This window comes from Entelurus aequoreus, linkage group LG06, assembly GCF_033978785.1.
Source record: "Entelurus aequoreus isolate RoL-2023_Sb linkage group LG06, RoL_Eaeq_v1.1, whole genome shotgun sequence".
In the NCBI taxonomy this organism is placed as follows: Eukaryota; Metazoa; Chordata; class Actinopteri; order Syngnathiformes; family Syngnathidae; genus Entelurus; species Entelurus aequoreus.
This window is the reverse complement of record NC_084736.1, coordinates 11,997,089-12,019,274: the sequence shown is the minus strand read 5'-3', so window position 1 is coordinate 12,019,274 and position 22,186 is coordinate 11,997,089. Positions and strand designations below refer to the sequence as shown.

The 22,186-nt window shown below is 35.7% G+C and overlaps 2 protein-coding genes across 3 annotated transcripts in view; one reads left to right on the top strand and one right to left on the bottom strand.

Annotated features, from left to right (window-relative positions):
• The first annotated feature begins 108 nt into the window (after positions 1-108).
• Positions 109-11,139, top strand: snrnp25 (small nuclear ribonucleoprotein 25). Of its 2 annotated transcripts, XM_062049996.1 has the most exons (6): positions 109-449; positions 4,328-4,418; positions 4,500-4,605; positions 7,908-7,982; positions 8,056-8,156; positions 10,540-11,139. In XM_062049996.1, the coding sequence occupies exons 1-5, from the start codon at positions 240-242 to the stop codon at positions 8,111-8,113; spliced, it is 540 nt and encodes a 179-aa protein (XP_061905980.1). In that variant the 5' UTR covers positions 109-239; the 3' UTR covers positions 8,114-8,156; positions 10,540-11,139. The 2 variants fall into 2 exon arrangements, with proteins under 2 accessions (XP_061905980.1, XP_061905982.1); XM_062049998.1 differs by lacking the exons at positions 7,908-7,982; positions 8,056-8,156; positions 10,540-11,139 and adding an exon at positions 6,045-6,255 and having other exon boundaries at positions 4,500-4,626.
• The window catches only part of mrtfbb (myocardin related transcription factor Bb), a 230,500-nt gene continuing 218,351 nt past the window's right edge, over positions 10,038-22,186 (bottom strand). Inside the window, exons 10-16 of the mRNA XM_062049993.1 lie at positions 21,512-21,598; positions 21,150-21,397; positions 20,152-20,221; positions 16,259-16,891; positions 13,247-13,372; positions 12,866-12,926; positions 10,038-10,904 (exon numbers count right to left, since the gene is read on the bottom strand). Of these exons, the coding sequence (XP_061905977.1) occupies positions 10,561-10,904; positions 12,866-12,926; positions 13,247-13,372; positions 16,259-16,891; positions 20,152-20,221; positions 21,150-21,397; positions 21,512-21,598 (1,569 nt within the window). The 3' untranslated portion in view covers positions 10,038-10,560. The remainder of the gene's footprint in view (positions 10,905-12,865; positions 12,927-13,246; positions 13,373-16,258; positions 16,892-20,151; positions 20,222-21,149; positions 21,398-21,511; positions 21,599-22,186) is intronic.

Sequence of the window (22,186 nt, the reverse complement as noted above, 5' to 3'; positions counted from 1 at the left end):
AATATTTTAATTGATTAATTATCAGAGTTCCGATACAGACAAACATTCAAGTATCGACGAAAGTAAAGCCAATTCCCCCGGAACCTTAGTCACCGCGGAACGGTTTACTTGGGGTGTGTTTTCTGTGCCGGACTCACAATTTCCCCGTGACGACGCACAGCTGTGTTGTAGTTAGTTTGACACCAAACTACTAATCTTGACGCTTTGTATCCAAACAAAGACTTTAACCTTCATTTACGATGGACCTGCCGAGCGAAGAGGCTTGCGGTGGACCAAATATGAAGGATAAAGAAGAGGAAAGTATGACGTATAAAGAAGCGGGAAAGGTGTCTCCTGACGAAGCAGAGGAGGAAATGGAGGATGAAACTCATGCTGACATTTTGGACGTTTTTGAGGAGGGACTCGCACGTCTCGTTCAGGATCCTTTACTTTGTGATCTTCCTATCCAGGTACTTTTCACACCCAGCTTTACTTTGTGATCTTCCTATTCAGGTACAGTTCATATCCAGCTTGCGTTCATGATAACACGCTTTTGTCCACTTAAAAGTTTGAAGAAACCGACTGCGTAATGTTTATGCAAGAGTAGCAGGCTTTTTTATTAGTATTGTTAACTTCTTCGTTATAGCTAAGCAATAATACAATAAAACACAACTGCGGTTTAGTTAAAAGCTCATTCAAATATGCACACATGGACTTCCTGTTCGGAGCACAGTCAAAGTACCCTTCAAAATAAAAGCATGGCAGCGTGAACGTGATTGTCAAGACAAACGCACCGATTTATATTGTTAACCCCGGAAAGGTGTGTGCATGAATAACAACTTACTTATTTTAGTCACATTTATAAAGATAATTATAACATAAAATTTCGAAATAAATACATTGAACATTGTATATTAGGATAGGATAGGATTTTACATCAGTGTGTGAATGGGTGAATGTGGAAATAGTGTCAAAGCGCTTTGAGTTGCTTAAAAAAGGTAGAAAAGCGCAATACAAGTACAACCCATTTACCATTTATTGTCATTGCACAAGTACAACAAAACTATGTTTTCAGCACAAACCCGTTCAAGATTAGACAAACAGTGTACAGCAGGGGTGTCCAAACTTTTTCCACTGAGGGCCGCAAACGGAAAAATTAAAGCATGTGGGGGCCATTTTGATATTTTTCATTTTCAAACCATAACAAAATATATGGATTTTTTAAAATGTATTTTACCTTTAGGGGTCCCGGGGACCATAAAGGGTCTGTTATTAAAATGTTAAAAATAAGTCTAATTTGTATTATTATTTTTTATTTAACGCTTACAGTAAATATATCAACTTAAAAAAAAAAAAAAAGGTGTTTGGCTTTTCTGTCAAAAACCACTTTGTTTTTTATAGTAAAACTGAAATATGCAGTATTTAGTAATTAGAGCCCTAAAATAACAATAATGCAGGACACCATTGATTTTAATTATTTAATATTTTTGAGTCATCACTGTGAAAAGATAAATAAAATACCACTAAATATATTTGGGATCCAAAAGGTGCCCCACTCATAAAGTGATACATTTTTATTTTTTTTAAATTTTTTTTACTTTCAACACTTAAGTTACGAGATCAAGTTCAGATATATCTGTCGATTTTACGTTTGAACTATTATTTTGTTTGTTTTATGCTCTTTTGTCAAAGAACACGTTGATGTTTTTATATGGCTACTACACAATATATGCGATATTTACCACATAAAACATTTTCAAGTGAAATATTTGAAGTAATTGGAGCCTTGAAAATAATTCATTATAACTTGGATTTTTTTGTCATTATTTTCTTTTTGAGCAATGGCAAAAAATAAAGAAAGACAGCTTTGTGTCAACTTTGCAACTTTTTCTCGTTAGATTTCACCTCATTACACTTTTTTTAATGTTCATTTTTATTTTTTGCAATAGCATTTCCAGAATGTGTGGCGGGCCGGTAAACAATTAGCTGCGGGCCGCAAATGGCCCCCGGGCCGCACTTTGGACACCCCTGGTGTACAGGGTTACAGAACAGGAACGCTGATGGGTCGCCAAAGGCGCCCCATAAAAGATAAGAAAAAGGTAAAACGCTGGGGAAGAAGATGAGTAAAAAAATACAACCTAGACTGGGCTCCTAAGGGGGCCTAGTTTGGAGTGGGAAAAAACCTCCATACAATGCACACATAAACATGTTACATTTAATCACGACAACTCGCAACAGAGGGGCGGGGAGTTGGGCCCCTGGAGGTCGACTGCTGCTATGAAGCGCTGTCAGCCGTCCATCACACCGAGGGGAAACAAGCGGTGGTGAAGGTGTGGGGTGGGGGAGGGTGTGTGTGTGTATGTGCTCATTGTCTTGGTTGTGATGCTGTAATGTTCATAGACTGGGGCCGTTCTGCATGCAAGCAAAAGTTCGACTGCAGGTGTCATTGAGGAGGGAGGGAGGTCAAAAGCGTCCATCATTGAGGTGTCCTCGGGGGTGTTTCCAGAACAGCCTGCTCCTGTTGTTCACAGCGTCAAGGCCATTCGAGGGAGTCAAATTGTAGATTAGGATGTTTGTTTTCCGCGAGCAGACATTACAATGACTTGTCTGTTCTATTCGTCCATGCTGGCTGCTCTCATATTAAATTTTTCCTTTTCAGCAAGCTTCTCCATGTTGTGATCCATCTTGCGATTCAGTTCAGAAATCGCCACAGTCTGTGATCCCACAGCCCTGCCCAAACCAATATTCACAATAATTGTGAATATTGCGATTATTTCACAATCCAAACAAAACATATTGTTATTGCTTCAATGTTAATCATATTTAAAGCCTAACAGGGCCTAAAAGTCCTTTTAAGGGGAACTGCACTTTTTTTTGTAATCTTTCGCAATTCCTATGTAAGACAAAAACATGTGTTTTTTTTTTTTTTAATGCATTCTAAGTCGTAAATCAACGCTGGAAAAAGTCTGCTGATTGATTGATTGAGACTTTTATTAGTAGATTGCACAGTACAGTACATATTCCGTACAACCGAATACGTTTTTCAACTTGTTTAAGTCGGGGTCCACGTTAATCAATTCATGCTAACAATGGGGCCAATGGTAGCCGCTCTATTCCGCCTATAAGGAGCTCTAAAAACATCCAAAAGCCTCATCAAACTATTATATACATGCTGTTAGTATATATAATCATCGTAATAACATGTATGTACATATTTTGATCATTTTAAGCATATTCATTTTACAACGTTCGCTGTTCCCTTCAACAACAACACTACTTTGGGACAAATAATAATCCAGAAATTTATATTTTTGAGCCTGAATATAAGGAGGATGAGTTTTAGAAGTTGCGCTAAACAAATCCAGTTTTTGTGAAACATTCACCATCATGCAGCATTATTGCTAAGTGCTCAAGAAATACCAACTATGAACATAATAAAACAATCACTTACTGTACAATGTCTGCTCTCCCTGGGATGCTGTTTATATCTTTCTGTTAGATGAAGAATTAATCATAAAAAAAGGGGGTTGCCGCAAACATCTTTGTGTCTTTTTTGCTAGCTCCGGGTGTAGATTGGATATCACTTTACCAACTTCTTGGGTTTTGGCAACAGCTTTATACTATCCAGGTGACGGACATGATTTATAATCCAGAATGAACTTTCACCAACTCCGAGGCGATGCAGCAGCTCAGTATGTCAATTAGCAGCATGTGATCACGGCGCAGCTAAAAGTTAGTCTGTGTTAGTGCTTATAATAAAAATATCACAAATACTTGGAGTCTTTTTTTATCTTCAATAAACTATTGAAAGTTCTTAGTGTTTTTTTTACCTCCAATAAACTAATAACTGTTCTTAGGAGTCTAAAAATCGATTATTTTCCCCCACTTCTACTTTTGAAGGCCTTTTGATCAGATGTCATCAGGTTTATATTATTAAAATAACTCATGTTATGCAAATTTACACTAATTGTGACATAATTGATTAAAAGACCTTTGAAGAGTTTAAATAGTTGATATTTTGTTATGGCTGAAGTTGATCGAGAGATTTGAGCCAAAAAATAGTTTTGATAAAAGAATCCAAAAATGATTGTATTACCCTTGAAAAATGAAATATTTAATGTCCTGTTTGGCTTTGGTGTAATGTGGAATAACTGGCAGCTTGAAAGAATTGAACATGGACATTTTTAAATTTAACATGGAAAAAACATCCTAAGAAAAAATATGTATAATGGAAAACACAACAAAAAATATGGCCAAAAATGTAGTGAAAGAACAAAATACGCCCACTTTTGTCCCCTGTGTGCTAAATATCCCAAATCAAATCAAATGTCTGTCTTGTGTTCTGCAGGTGACGTTGGAAGAAATCAATTCTCAGATTGCTTTGGAGTACGGCCAGGCCATGACTGTGAGGGTTTTGAAGGCTGACGGTGAAATCATGCGTATGTTTTGTTATTAGGAACCTTTTTAAATGTCTTATTCAGTGTTGGCCTCCAGTAAATACGTACATGTGTATGTTGTAGCCATCGTGGTGGTCCAAGACGCCACCGTGCTGGACCTGAAGAAAGCCACTCGCAGGTTTGTGGAGCTGAAGCAGCAGCGGGAAGGCAGCGTGAGGCACATCAACTGGTACACAAACACTCCAAATAACTTTTAGCAGTTTATTGAAGGTAAAAAAAAATACTCCAAATATATTTTAGTAGTTTATTGAACGTAAACAAATACTCCAAATAACTTTTAGTAGTTTATTGAAAGAAAAAAAGATACTCCAAATAACTTTTAGTTAGGGATGTCCGATAATGGCTTTTTGCCGATATCTGATATTCCGATATTGTCCAACTCTTTAATTACCGATACCGATATCAACCGATACCGATATCAACCGATATATACAGTCGTGGAATTAACACATTATTATGCCTAATTTGGACAACCATGTATGGTGAAGATAAGGTACTTTTTAAAAAAATAAATAAAATAAGATCACTAAATTAAAAACATTTTCTTGAATAAAAAAGAAAGTAAAACAATATAAAAACAGTTACATAGAAACTAGTAATTAATGAAAATGAGTAAAATTAACTGTTAAAGGTTAGTACTATTAGTGGACCAGCAGCACGCACAATCATGTGTGCTTACGGACTGTATCCCTTGCAGACTGTATTGATATATATTGATATATAATGTAGGAACCAGAATATTGATAACAGAAAGAAATGGGGGGAGGGAGGTTTTTTGGGATGGTGCACTAATTGTAAGTGTATCTTGTGTTTTTTATGTTGATTTAATAATAAAAAAATAAAAAACCGACACAGATAATAAAAAAACCGATACCGATAATTTCCGATATTACATTTTAACGCATTTATCGGCCGATATTATCGGACATCCCTACTTTTAGTAGTTTATTGACGGTAAAAAAAAATACTCCAAATACATTTTAGTAATTTATCGAACGTAAAAAAAATACTCCAAATAACTTAGTAGTTTATTGAACGTAAAAAAATACTCCAAATAACTTTTAGTAGTTTATTGAATGTAAAAAAAAATACTCCAAATAACTTTTAGTAGTTTATTGAACGTAAAAAATACTCCAAATAACTTTAAGCAGTTTATTGAAAGAAAAAAAGATACTCCAAATAACTTTTAGTAGTTTATTGAGGGTAAAAAAATACTCCAAATAACTTTTAGTAGTTTATTGAAAGAAAAAAAGATACTCCAAAAAACTTTTAGTAGTTTATTGAAGGTAAAAAAAAGATACTCCAAATAACTTTTAGTAGTTTATTGAAGGTAAAAAAAAAAAAATCCAAATACATTTAGTAGTTTATTGAACGTAAAAAAAATACTCCAAATAACTTTTAGTAGTTTATTGAAAGTAAAAAAATACTCCAAATAACTTTTAGTAGTTTATTGAAAGAAAAAAAGATACTCCAAATAACTTTTAGTAGTTTATTGAAGGTAAAAATAATAATACTCCAAATACATTTTAGTAGTTTATTGAATGTAAAAAAATACTCCAAATAACTTTTAGTAGTTTATTGAAGGTAAAAAAAAAATACTCCAAAAACATTTTAGTAGTTTATTGAACGTAAAAAAATACTCCAAATAACTTTTAGTAGTTTATTGAACGTAAAAAAATACTCCAAATAACTTTTAGTAGTTTATTGAAAGAAAAAAAGATACTCCAAATAACTTTTAGTAGTTTATTGAAGGTAAAAAAAAATACTCCAAATACATTTTAGTAGTTTATTGAATGTAAAAAAATACTCCAAATAACTTTTAGTAGTTTATTGAATGTAAAAAAAAATACTCCAAATAACTTTTAGTAGTTTATTGAAGGTAAAAAAAAATATTCCAAATACATTTTAGTAGTTTATTGAAGGTAAAAACACTCCTAAGAACTTTTAACAGTTTATTAAAGGTAAAAAAAACACTCCAAATACCTTAAGTTTATTAAAGGTAAAAAAAAACAATCCAAATAACTTATAATAGTTCATTGAATGTAATAAACACTCCTAATTAACTTTAATAGTTTATTGAAGGTAAAAACACGCCTAAGAACTTGTAGTAGTTTATTGAAGGTAAAAAAAAATACTCAGAAAAACCTTTGGGTTTATTGAAGGTTAACAAACAATCCTAAGAACTTTTAATAATTTTTTCAAGGTAAAAAAAAACACTCCTAAGAACTTGCAATAGTTTATTAAAGGTAAAAAAAAACTCTTCTAAGAACCATTAGTAATTTATTGAAGTTAAAAAAACGCTCATAAGAATTACAATTTTATTGAAGGAAAAGAACGCTCCTAGAACTTTCAATAATTGATTGAAAGTAAAATAACAAACACTCCTAAAAACTTTTAGTCTATTAAAGGTAAAAAAAACAAAACACTACCTTTGGGAACTTTTAATAGTTTATTGAAGGAAAAAAAAACACTCCGAAGAACTTATAGTAGTTTATTGGAGGTAAAAAGCACTCCTAAAACTTTACTTTTATTGAAGGAAAAACACTCCCAATAACTTTTAGTCTATTAAAGGTAGAAACAATAACACTCCCTCAGAACATTTAATAGTTTATTGAAGGAAAAACAAAACACTGCAAAGAACTTATAGTTTATTGGAGGTAAAAAAAAAAACACTCATAAAAACTTAAATTTTATTGAAGGAAAAACACTCCTCAGAACTTTTAGTCTAATAAGGGTAGAAAAAATAACTCTCCCTAAGAACATTTAATAGTTTATTGAAGGTAAAAAAAAAACACATCTATGAACTTTGAATAGTTTATTGAAGGTCAAACACTCTAAATAACTTTTATTAGTTTATTGAAGGTAAAAAAAACCCCACTCCAAATAACTTAGGAGTGTTTTTTACCTTCAATAAACTAAGAACTTTTAAGTTTATTAAAGGTAAAAAAAAAAAAAAAAAAACATTCCAAATAACTTTTAATAGTTTATTGAAGGTAAAAACACTAAGAACTTTCAATAGTTTATTGAAGATTAAAAAAAAACACTTCTAAAACTTTTAAGTTTACTGAAGGTAAAAAATAACACTCCTAAAAACTTCTAATAGTTTATTGAAGGTAAAAGACAATCCTAAAAACTTTTAATCATTTATTGAAGGTTAAAAAAAACACTATTAAGAACTTTTAATAGTTTGCTAAAGGTAAAAAAAAAACATCAGAAATACTTTTAAGTTTATTGAAGGTTAAAAAGCAACCCTAAGAACTTTTAAGTTTGAAGATGAAAAAAAAACACTCAAGAACTTTTGGTAGTTTATCGAAAATAAACAAAATAGTCTGAGGAAGTTGTAATAGGGTTTTTTTTTTTAAACCTTTAATAAACTAAGAACTTTTAGTGGTTTATTGAATGTAAAAAAACACTCCTAAGAACCTTTAGTAGTTTATTGAAGATCTCACCAAGCTTTCTTGTCCTTGTCAGGAGGTACGTGTGGAGAACCTACAATTTAGTGTTTCAGGGGGAGAAGTTAGAAGACGACCGTGTGAGGTTGAAGGAGTAAGTAATAAAAGCAGTATTTCATTTCATTTCTACGTCTTTTGGAAGGCGAATGATGTTTTTGTTTGTGCAGTTATGGCATCAGGAACAGGGACGAGGTGACCTTCATGAAGAGGCTGAGGAAAAAGTGACTCTTTCTTCCCTCGGAGGCTCCACTTGAAGATCGACCAGCAGGTTGTTTTTCATATCAAAATTGTACACTTTCTTTACCATCGATGACATTGTATTTGATATATTTTTTCATCAATTAAAAGAAACAGATGACTGTTTCTTATAATTAATGAAAAATATATACATTTCAGTCCCTTCAGGAATTTGTGATCTGTATATATATAGTAGGGGTGTAATGGTACGTGTATTTGTATTGAACTGTTTCCGTACGGGGGTGTTGGTTCGGTTCGGAGGTGTACCGAACGAGTTTCCACACGGACATATTAAGTAGCGTAACGCACGTTGTGTAAACAATGCACACCGAGGCACAACACCCGGCATGCTAGCAGCTAACGGGCTACGCTAGACTGACCATACGTCCTCTTTTCACCGGACATGTCCTCTTTTGCGGAGCTGTCAGGGCGGACTTTCTTAAATGCCTCAAATGTCCGGCATTTTGAGTTAGGGTTGCGTGTATTTTCAATGTACGTTCAGGGTTAAGAAGGGGTTGAAAACAAAACAAATTGTGCGCACAGCAGCATTGGTGAGGGAGGGGCAGAGACAGAGAGAGCGAGAGAGTTATGATAAACGCGCATGCGTCGCCAGGCTCTGCTTTTTATCCATAGATTTATCACATTTCATTTTTTATTATCTATAGCAGGGGTGTCAAAAGTGTGCCCCGGAGGCCATTTGCGGCCCACAGCTAATGTTTTGAAAGCCCACGGCACATTCTAAAAATACTACTAAAATAAACAAAAACATAACAAAAGTGAAATAAAAAAGCTTAAATGTAATTTAGAAAAAGTTGCAATGTTGACTAATAAAACAAAACTTTTTTTTTTTCCTTTCAAACTGTCATTCCTCAAAACATAATATTGAATCAAAATCAATGTTATTATGAATTATTGACCTATCCAAGGTTCCCATTACTTCACATCAAATATTCCACTAAGAAAAATATTTTGGTGGAAGATTTTTGCAAATTTGGTAAATAAATAACCCAAAAATGTATATTTTGTTGTTTTCTTACTGTACTGAAAATGAACCGAACCCTGACCTCTAAACCGAGGTACGTACCGAACCAACATTTTTGTGTAGCGCTGCACCCCTAGTATAAAGGTATATCTATGGTAGTGTTTCTTTGTATATTTATCATTGATTATCAGTTACTGATAAAACAGATGAATATGTGCTTTTACACATCATCTCTTGTCTACTTTTCAATTCTTTGCGGGGAAAAAAACATCAATATAGTATTTTACACATTTGTGTTGAAAGCCTGTACTTTTTGAAGTTAAGTTACAAGGAAACGTGAAAACATTGATAACAAATACCTAAAAGAAAATTATTATTATTAAATGTTTTTTTTTTTTTAATACCGTATTTTTCGGACTATAAGTCGCAGTTTTTTTTCATAGTCTGGCCGGGGGTGCGACTTATGTGTGAAATTATTAACACATTAGCGTAAAATATCAAATAATATTATTTAGCTCATTCACGTAAGAGACTAGACGTATAAGATTTCATGGGATTTAGCGATTAGGAGTGACAGATTGTTTGGTAAACGTATAGCATGTTCTATATGTTATAGTTATTTGAATGACTCTTACCATAATATGTTACGTTAACATACCAGGCACGTTCTCAGTTGGTTATTTATGCCTCATATAACGTACACTTATTCAGCCTGTTGTTCACTATTCTTTATCTATTTTAAATTGCCTTTCAAATGTCTATTCTTGGTGTTGGCTTTTATCAAATACATTTTCCCAAAAAATGCGACTTATATATGTATTTTTCCTTCTTTATTATTATGCATTTTTGGCCGGTGCGACTTAAAAATAAGGTAAATGCTCTTTGAAAAAAAATAGTTCTTAAAACACATCTCTTGCTAGAAGCTGCCATGAGCTGCAGACATTTTTGGCCGCAACACTCACAAAAAATGTGCAGAATCCTGAAGGCACTGAAATGTAAAACTTTCCAAAGTAGTGCCACCTACTTGTGTGTGTGTGCCTAATATTCTGATTGTTACCTATTTTCCAAAAATTGGACGGCAGGTGTACCTAACAGTAAATGTAGTAAAGACACAAGTAAGCCGTGTGTAGTTTAATGACAAAAGCACAAGTGACGGCCATGTTTGTAGAAAAAAGGTAAGAAAAGCACAATGAGCGTATTACAAACTATACATCAAATATTATGCTGAATATAGTGAATATTTCTCAACTGTCTTTCTGACTACTCATGTGAGCAGTTTGGGATGTGGCCAGCAGAGGGCACCACTGGTTCTACCAAAAAATAGGCATAAATAATAATAGAATAATTAATCAGTACCTGACCTTGCCAACAAATCAGGTTTTACCACCTTGAAGCAGTCCCACACCTCACTTCCTGGTGTCTTTCCTTACAGGAAGAACATGTGAGGGGTCACCTAGAGCAGTTCATGGGCGGTGAGGAAGTCCGTGGCGAAGACGCCCTCGGGCGCTGCCGACACAGCCGCGGCGTCCACACCCTCTGCGGGCGTGCACAGCGTCAGGTCCAGCCAGTCCATGGCGTGAAGCTCCTCTATCAGCTTCAGCGGCTCCTCCACGGCTGCACTCAGGAGGGAGTCTAACCGGGGGTCGGGGGCCAAGGCTGTGGGCGGCATGTGTGCCACTTGGACCAGAGGCGGAGGACGTGATAGGACGGTGTTGACAGGAAGGAGTGTGACGCTGGGTGTGACAGGACGACGCTTGTCCATGCTGGGAGACTCCTGCTTAATGAAGGGGGATATCTCTGCAAAACATGGCAACAACACTGTGTGTTAGGTAGGTACAGGTACTGTATACACACATACTTATATATATGTATGTTTGTATGTATACGTACACACATATATATCTCGATGTATGTGTGTATTTATAAATGTGTTTATATATATAAACATTTATACCTACAAAAACGTGTTTATATATATATATATGAATGGTGCATATATGTGTATATACATACATATATACACACACATTTTTATACATCAATATATGTTTGTATATATATATATACATATGTATATACACACATACATATAAACATATTTATACATATATGTATAAATATGTTTATATGTATGTATACAAATATATATGTATACATACATACAAAAACATGTGTATATTATGAATGGTGCATATATGTATATATACACACATACTTATACATCGAGATAGATGTGTATATATAAATACATTCATACATTTGTATACATAAACATTTATACATATACATGTACATACAGTGTTTCCCATAAACTGCCAAGATACCTGTGGCGGTGGGGGCGTGGCTATGGGCGTGGTCACCATGACATCGAGTAATTTGCATAATTTACTACAAGGATATGATTTTCTCTAAAAAGGCTCAAAAAATGTATACTTACTAACAGTATTGTTTTAAACGTCCATCCATCCATTTTACAATATAATTACAACACTTTATGTACATATTTATATACAGATTTGAACAATAAGTTATTCACTGAAATATATTTATTAATTGTGGTTCTTATAAAAATATAAAAGCTAAAATGTCTCTTAAAGCTCTGCCCCTTTAATTAGTGCATACTAAATGATTTAACTTTAGCCTACTACTACAACCATATTATTTACCAGCAACATAAAGTGAAACAGAGGCAGAGGTGTCCTGCCACAGTCAGTAACAAATAAACAGTAGTGGTGGTAGATAGACACAAAGCTTCATCAAACATCTGATCCACTGAACAAAGAGCTCCAAAGATTTTGATCCTACACTTCTCTTTTGTAAAGTAAATCTGAACAGCTGATATGGGCATCTACATCAACTATATGATTTGCCTGAGAAGCTGGACAGAACACAAAAATAAAAAAATTTTAAAAAATTTTTTGTGGCGGCCTTAATTATTTCGTGGCGGGCCGCCACAAATAAATGAATGTGTGGGAAACACTGACATATATATACACAAACATGTGTATATATATATATATATGCACACATTTTATACATATGTATATATATACATAGATATACACATTTGTGTGTATATATGTATAAATATGTTTATATGTATGTACATACACATATATTTATATACATGTGTGTATATACAAATATATATACATACATACATATGTATAAATGTACATATGCATGTACACACGCAGCACTCTTGTTTTTGCTTTAATTTTTCATGAGTTGAACTCAAAGATGTAAAACTTTTACTATAGATGTATTCCTCTCAAATATTGTTCACAAATCTGTCAGTGAGTATTTCTTTGCCAGGATGATCCATGTGGCATGTCAGTATTCTGATTAAACAGCATTATTATTGCACAGAACAAATATTTGAGAGAAATATGTCGTTTGTGTATACAGTAAAAGATTTAGTTAGGTCTTTGACATCAACTCATGAAAAAAATATAAAAATCACAATCACAATTTTGGAGTGAAAAATCTCTATTAGGTTATTTCTCTAAATAGAGCAGCCCTTGAGGACGTCCATTACAGAGGACATCAACAAACACTAAATAAATAATGTCCATTGCAGAAGATATCAACAAATGTCCACTACAATGGACGGGGAAAATGTGTATTACAGAGAAGATCAACAAACACTAAATAAATGATGTCCATTACATAGGTGGTGACAACATGTCCACCACAGAGGACACTATTTGGCTACTTGAGGGGTTCAGACTACATTTGTGTTGGTGCGTCCTTCTTACCGCCGCTTTCAATCAGGACGTCAAACAGGTCGTCCATCTGCTGGCTGGCCGCAGAGACGCCCTGCAGGGAAACAAGTCAGCACTTCTATTGAATTGTTGTTGTTTTTTAAACAACAACTTTACCATGTTTTTCTACAAACTCTTTCAATCAACTGCCAGGTGTGTTGAACAATGGAATGTCTCGCCTTGAATACAATAAAAATGACCCTGGTACTCTCTGCTGTTGACTAAATGATGGAACTAAAGACTCTATATTTACTGCTCACGGCCACCAGGGGGCAGTGTTTGTTTATTGACTAGCTTCCAGTACTTGTGAATGGAGGATATTCCTCTCTTTAATAGAAACAAAAGATGTCTGCTGACATGTCGTGTGTGATGCACCTGTACAGCCGTCGCCATGCGGGTGTGCTTCACGGCGTCTTCATAGCGAGGAGGCTCTCGCAGCTTTTTGCATTTGAGCTGCGGCACGATGAAGGCAGGCTGATGAAGAGGAGGCGACTCTGGAAACTACAAGAGCATAAATACACTTATTCAACTGGAAAAGCACCCGGCCAGCGCAATTGTAACAATGTTAAAATGCAGACGTGATCCGGATCAGCCCCAAAATGTAAGCGCTCATTCCTTATCCCATTTCCCACAGTTCCTAAAGTTTCAAAATCCGTCCATAACTTTTTCAGTTATGCAACTAATTAACTTTTTACATCCAGTACACTGTAAACATGTTGCGGGAAAAATTGGCAGCTCAGTCACTGGGTTGATACTGTTACACCATTGCCGATGCATTTGATATCTATTCATGTACACAAACATATTTTTTTTTAGATTTTGTGGGAAAAACTGGCAGCTCAGTCACTAGGTTGATACTGTTACACCATTGCCGATGCAGTTGATATCTATTCATGTACACAAACATATATATTTTTAGATTTTGTGGGAAAAACTGGCAGCTCAGTCACTAGGTTGATACTGTTACACCATTGCCGATGCATTTGATATCTATTAATGTACATAAACATTTTTTTTTTTAGATTTTGTGGGAAAAACTGGCAGCTCAGTCACTAGGTTGATACTGTTACACCATTGCCGATGCATTTGATATCTATTAATGTACATAAACATTTTTTTTTTTAGATTTTGTGGGAAAAACTGGCAGCTCAGGCACTAGATTATTACTGTAAATATTACAGGTTTTTTTTAATAGCATATTACTGTAAAATGAGAAATGGTACCAATTTTTTGTATTAGGGATGTCCGATAATATCGGCCGATATATGCTTTAAAAAGTAATAACGGAAATTATCAGTATCGGGTTCCAAAAGTAAAATTTGTGACTTTCTAAAACGCCGCTGTGTACACGGCCGTAGGGAGACGTACAGAGCGCCAATTAATCCGTGAAGGCACTGCCTTTGCGTGCCGACCCAATCACATAATATCTACGGCTTGACACACGCACTAGCGAATGCAAGCATACTTGATCAACAGCCATACAGGTCACACTGAGGGTGACCGTGTAAACAACTTTAACACTGTTACAAATATGCGCCACACTGTGAACCCACACCAAGCAAGAATGACAAACACATTTCGGGAGAACATCCGCACCGTAACACAACATAAACACAACAGAACAAATACCCAGAACCCCTTGCAGATGCTTGTTTTCATTCAGAAAAATCTACCTCTCACACGTGATGACAAGGAGAAAAAGAATTAGCCCACTCTTTGAGCTTCATCTGTTGCACAAATAGACTAATAATCTGGACTGAGTGAAGCTGTTTTATTTATGTTTTGTGCCTTTTTCCCCATGCAATTAAAAGGATGGCTGTGTTATCTACTAGTCTAGACTGAAGCAGTTTTTTATTTTTGTGCCTTTCTTGTTTTTATTTGCACATTTTTCTTACTCATACGAATACGTTAAGAACAGAGCAGATGGAGCCCAGTTTCTAGTATACTCTGGACTCAAGCTGTGTGCCTTCATTGTTTTTGTAGCTGCTGTTTTGAGGCATGTTTTTAAAAATAATGCACTTTGTGACTTCAATAATAAATATGGCAGTGCCATGTTGCCAATTTTTCCATAACTTCAGTTGATTTATTTTGGAAAACCTTGTTACATTGTTTAATGCATCCAGCGGGGCATCACAACAAAATTAGGCATAATAATGTGTTAATTCCACGACTGTATATATCGGTATCGGTTGATATCGGAATTGGTAATTAAGAGTTGGACAATATCGTATATCGGCAAAAAAGCCATTATGGGACATCTCTAATCCTATGTATATTTTTCTGTCAAAATGGAGAGAACGAATACATTCAGTGAGAAAATATAGTCATTTAGTAAGAAAATTACTTTATTTATGCATAGTATTTGCAGGATTTGGCGGACCATATAAGTTGTGGCGGGTCAGATCTGGTCCCCGGGGCCTTGAGTTTGACACCTGTGAACTAGAATCAAGTAGAAGTGACCATCGTTATCTTTAGAGATGTCCGATAATGGCTTTTTTGCCGATATTCCGATATTGTCCAACTCTTAATTACCGATACCGATATATACAGTCGTGGAATGAACACATTATTATGCCTCATTTTGTTGTGATGCCCCGCTGGATGCATTAAACAATGTAACAAGGTTTTCCAAAATAAATCAACTTAAGTTATGGGAAAAAATGCCAACATGGCACTGCCATATTTATTATTGAAGTCACAAAGTGCTTTTTTTTTTTGAACATGCCTCAAAACAGCAGCTTGGAATTTGGGACATGCTCTCCCTGAGAGAGCATGAGGAGGTTGAGGTAGGTGGGGGGTAAGGGGTAGCTGGGGGTGTATATTGTAGCGTCCCGGAAGAGTTAGTGCTGCAAGGGGTTCTGGGTATTTGTTCTGTTGTGTTTATGTTGTGTTACGGTGCGGATGTTCTCCCGAAATGTGTTTGTCATTCTTGTTTGGTGTGGGTTCACAGTGTGGCGCATATTTGTAACAGTGTTAAAGTTGTTTATACGGTCACCCTCAGTGTGACCTGTATGGCTGTTGACCAAGTATGATGCATTCACTTGTGTGTGTGAAAAGCCGTAGATATTATGTGATTGGGCCGGCACGCAAAGGCAGTGCCTTTAAGGTTTATTGGCGCTCTGTACTTCTCCCTACGGCCGTGTACACAGCGGCGTTTTAAAAAGTCATACAGTTTACTTTTTGAAAGCGATACCAATAATTTCCGATACTACATTTTAAAGCATTTATCGGACATCTGTAGTTATCTTCGTATAAAACAATCTTTGATCGCTAATATGCCTGTCTAGAATATCATGTCATTTAGGCCCCCTGTGTTGGTGTGCCTAATGAAGTGTCCTGGGAGAGAGGAACCCACACAAAGACCAGCAGACAGTTTTTGTTCCTCACCTTCGTCAGAGGCGCTGAGTCGTCTATTTTGGCGGGCCCCTGTCCAGGCGTGAGGACGAGGGCCGACGCGGCGCCGCTCCGCATCTTGATGCCATTACCAGGCCGCCGGATGGAGACAGGAAGCCCTCCGTCTTGATTTGATGACAGCGCTAAGTAGCCGCGCTCGCCGTCCTCCTCCTGTTTCACCTCCACGCCGGCCGAGCAGCTGGAGAGCGACGGAGGTTCCTGCTTGGCGCGGTGGGAAAGGGGGGGGGGAGGGCTGAGGCGAGGCGGGGAATCTCCCTGCTGACTCCTCTTTTCCACCTCCAGCTGCAGCTTCAGCTCCTCCACCAGCCGCTGCTCCTTCTCCAGCTTCCTCTTCAGCTCCTGGATCTGACGCTCCTTCTCGTGCAGACGCCGGTCCTTCTCCTCCCCAGCACGCCGTGTGGGACTGTGGGCCCGGCCCCCCTCCTCCGGGCCCGGACCGGACACTATGGAGGCCACGGGGGACACGGGTGGGGTCAACTTGTCAGGGGGGCTTGTCTCCATGGAAACGGCGTTGTCATGATAGACCTTCAGCCTCTCGATGAGGTCCGTCTTGGTGCCGGAGACGGGCAGCGAGCGCAGTTTCAGCTCCACTTTCAGCTCAGCAACCTGGAAGAAAACTAAACATGAAATTGAGATTTCTAAAGCGTACAGCAGTCAAAAGTTTAGGGACACATTGTCATTAAATCGTGTCTCTACATTTTTGACTGCTCTATACATTCAACTAACATGCTTCTTTTGTTTTCTTTTTCAAACTATTTCCTACCATACTTCCTGTTCCTGCCGCCCCTTCCTGTCCTTCCTCTGCTGTGTGTGGCACAACTCAACTCTGACCCAAGTAAAGTTGCCAGGTACACACAGGAAGTGTTCATTTTCTATTTCTTAAATGTACTCTATGTGTGTATATATATATATATATATATATATATATATATATATATATATATATATATATATATGTATATACATATATATATATACACACACATATTGTATACATATATATACATATATATATATGTATATGTACACATATATACATACACATATATATATATATATATATGTGTATTTACATATATATATATATACACATATATACAGGTATATACACACACACATATATATATATATATATATATATATATAGCTATATACACATATATAGACATATATATATATACACACATATATATATAGATATATACACATATATATACACACACATATATATATATATAGATATATACACATATAGACATATATATATATACACACACATATATATATATATACACACATATATATATATATACATATATATATATATATATATACACACACACATATATATATAGATATATATATACATATATATTTATACACACACACATGTATATATAGATATATACACATATATATATATACACACACACATAAATATATATATATATACACTACCGTTCAAAGGTTTGGGGTCACATTGAAATGTCCTTATTTTTGAAGGAAAAGCACTGTACTTTTCAATGAAGATAACTTTAAACTAGTCTTAACTTGAAAGAAATACACTCTATACATTGCTAATGTGGTAAATGACCATTCTAGCTGCAAATGTCTGCTTTTTGGTGCAATATCTACATAGGTGTATAGAGGCCCATTTCCAGCAACTATCACTCCAGTGTTCTAATGGTACAATGTGTTTGCTCATTGGCTCAGAAGGCTAATTGATGATTAGAAAACCCTTGTGCAATCATGTTCACACATCTGAAAACAGTTTAGCTCGTTACAGAAGCTACAAAACTGACCTTCCTTTGAGTAGATTGAGTTTCTGGAGCATCACATTTGTGGGGTCAATTAAACGCTCAAAATGGCCAGAAAAAGAGAACTTTCATCTGAAACTCGACAGTCTATTCTTGTTCTTAGAAATGAAGGCTATTCCACAAAATTGTTTGGGTGACCCCAAACTTTTGAACGGTAGTATATATATATATATATATATATATATATATATATATATATATATATATATATATATATATATATATATATATATATATACACACAGTACAGGCCAAAAGTTTGGACACACCTTCTCATTTCAATGTGTTTTCCTTATTTCCATGATCATTTACATTGTAGATTGTCACTGAAGGCGTAAAAACTACGACACCTGTGAAGTGAAAACCATTTCAGGTGACTACCTCTTGAAGCTCATCGAGAGAATGCCAAGAGTGTGCAAAGCAGTAATCAGAGCAAAGGGGGGCTATTTTGAAGAAACTAGAATATAAAACATGTTTTCAGTTATTTCACCTTTTTTTTTGTTAAGTACATAACTCCACATGTGTTCATTCATAGTCGTGATGCGTTCAGGGACAATCTACAATGTAAATAGTCATGAAAATAAAGACAACACAAACTGTTGGCCTGTATTGTATATATATATATACACTTACGCTGGGGTCCCCAAACTACAGCCCGCCAGCGTCCACAATGTGGCCCACAAGATCTACCAAAATAAGATATCATTTTTTCCCCCATTTTTAAATCTGACAGGTAGAAAAGGATTGATCAAGTAAAATGAGTCAAGTAGAGAACAATGCTAGGTATTAAAAACACTAACCTATTTATTATTATCTGGAATTGTCTTAGTTAGATAGTTTTTTTTGGCGACAAGTGACCACAATAATTCGTTAATTTGTAATAAAGCCATCGGAGTTTATTACGGAGGTTTTGATATAATCTGATCTGTTTTTTTTTGCTGATATCTGACCGATATCTGATATTAATATCTTATCGGGACACCCATAGGCTCAACTGTGGCAGTGGACAACATCTGGATGTATCTTTTTTTATTAAACCAACAAATTATTGCCTGTGTCAAATAAACACCCCACATTCTGCTTGTTGCTAGGCAGAATTCCCGAGAACTTTTGCCCCATACAGTATATATATATATATATACACACATACATATATATATATATATATATATATATATACATATATATATGTATATATATACATATATATATATATATGTATATATATATATATATATATACATATATATATATGTACATACATATATATATATATATATATATACATACATACATATATATATACGTATATATATACAAATATATACATATATATATATACAAATATATACACATATATATATATACATATATATATACATATATATACACACATATATATATATATATACATATATATATATATATACATATATATATACAAATATAAATACACACATATATACATATATATACACACACACACACATATATATATATATATATATACAAATATATATACATATATATATACATATATATATATACATACATATATATATATATACATACATATATATATATATATATATACATACATATATATATATACATATACATATATATATATACATATACATATATATATATATATATATATATATATATATATATATATATATATATATATATATATATATATATATATATATATATATATATATATATATGTATACATATATATTTATACATAAGTATATATAAGTAATACAAGCCATCAGAGTTTATTACGGAGGTTTTGATATGATCTGATCTATTTTTTTTGCTGATATCTGACCGATATCTGATATTAATATCTTATCGGGACACCTATAGGCTCAACTGTGGCAGTGGACAACCTCTGGATGTATCTTTTTTTATCAAACCAACAAATGATTGCCTGTGTCAAATAAACACCCCACATGCTGCTTGTTGCTAGGCAGAATTCCCGAGAACCCCCAATAATGCAGCCTTGCCATTGAGCACTAAGTGTCAGATAAAAAACATCACCTTCATTTCGTCCACGTTGGCCGGCAACTGATGAGGGTTGCAGTTTTCACTCAGGACTTCGGCCGTGGATCTGTTGGAAGAAGAGCGGAAAGGGAAATGAGGGAGTAAGATGAGTCCTGGTTGGGTTTTCACCATCAACAAGGCGTGGAGGAAGACCAGGGCAGGGCTGTTGGAGACACATGGCAGCCATTGTTGACAGAAAAGTCTCCCTTTTAAAAAAAAAACCCTGGAATCTCTACTCAAAAAATGGTGTTTATTCCAGCAATTACATTTACAAAGTGAAATTAAAATATGACACAGGCTCATTCATGCAACACGAGATATTTCAAGCCTTCTTTTGATATCATTTTGATGAAAATAACTTACAACTGATTTCAAAATTCTAACAAATACTTTGCATGTAATGACTTTATGTCTCATATTAGTTTCATATTTGAAGTTGAATTGCTGACGTGAATGAACTTTCGCAAGATATTCTAATTTTTTGAGTTTGACTTTGTGGGGGGGGGGCGTGGCCTGCCGACCTGCAGCGAAGCAAGGTGTGTCAGGCTCGGCTTCGAGATGAGTGACAGGTGCGTGGATGACACAGCTGTGAGTGTTTGTCTGATCACCTGTCGCTCTGTTAAAGGCAGCAGTCAGGAAGGAGAGGGGGTTGTTGATGGTGGAGCATTCACTTGTGTGTGAGTGTGAAAAGCCGTAGATATTATGTGACTGGGCCGGCACGCAAAGGCAGTCCCTTTAAGGTTTATTGGCGCTCTGTACTTCTCCCTACGGCGTTTTAAAAGTCATACCTTTTACTTTTTGAAACCGATACCGATAATTTACGATATTACATTTTTAAGCATTTATCGGCCGATGTTATCGGACATCCCTATTAAGTAGTATCGCGGTATACTGTACAACCCTAGTAGAGTGAGAGTACTTATTACACTAAAACTGGACTGGCGTAGTAACGTAACTCGTACGAGAGAGAGGTAATCAGAAAAAGGGTTCCCTACTTGTGCGTGGCAGGTGGCGCCCCCTGCTGGCAGTAGTGCTGCTGTCTGAGGATCTGCAGCTGCAAGAACTGCTGCTGCTGCTGCAGGATGCGTCCGTAAGCAGAGTCCATGTGCGCCGCCATCGGCTGCAGCTCCTGCTTCTGGTCCGGGGGGATGTACTGGTGATACTTCAGCTTGCGTATCCGCGGCTTGGCCTCGCGGCTCTTTTTGCCGCGGCTCTTTTCGCCCGGCGTCTTTGGCGGGCTTTGCTGCGGAGCGCCAAAACACACGCACGGTAACGTCAAACAAAGACGGTGGCGTGTGCTCTTGTACGCCACATTGTGACGGCGGGTGTAAATACAACAACAAGGTGCGAGCGTCACCTTCGTCAGCAAAACAACGCTCGGTCGCGACGGAACCTCGGGTTGCTCACTGGCACGGGGCGAGGCGGCGTCGGACGGCGAGGAGTGCTGAGGGAAGAAGGAAACAGAAATGTGAAGACACGACAATAAGGCAGAGTCTTCCAAAAGACATTCCCAAGTTATGCTGGCCCTTTAACACGTCGGCCCAACATGTCTCACAGTGTTGACATCTGTTGAAACACTTGACTTCACCAACGCTTTTGTTTTTTTCCGGCCACACTGCAAAAAGTCAGTGTTCAAAAACAAAAAAAATAATGAAAAAATGAGGGGTATTTTACTTGAACTAAGCAAAATTATCTGCCAATAGAACAAGAACATTTGGCTAGTCAAGACTTTCCAAAACAAGTAAAATTAGCTAACCTCAATGGACCCAAAAATACCTTAAAATAAGTATATTCTCACTAATAACAAGTGCACTTTTCTTGATAGAAAAAGAAAATATGAGACCTTTTTTCTCAATATGTTGAAAAATATTCTTAGATTAAGTAAATGCTAGTGCCATTATCTTGACATAATGATATGCGCTCGGCATTACATTTCTTGAAACCAGCAAACTTATACTAAAAAATAATTTATTGTTCCTAATGGAAAGGCAACAAGGCAACCGCTTGTTACTCTCGGGGTCTCCTAGCCGCT

Excerpts from the sequence above, each read along its gene's own strand:
- snrnp25 (XM_062049996.1), top strand. The coding sequence starts at position 240 with ATGGACCTGCCGAGCGAAGAGGCTTGCGGTGGACCAAATATGAAGGAT. Across the intron at positions 4,606-7,907 it reads AGCGTGAGGCACATCAACTG|GAGGTACGTGTGGAGAACCT; the intron begins GTACACAAACAC and ends TGTCCTTGTCAG. Across the intron at positions 7,983-8,055 it reads GACCGTGTGAGGTTGAAGGA|TTATGGCATCAGGAACAGGG; the intron begins GTAAGTAATAAA and ends TTGTTTGTGCAG.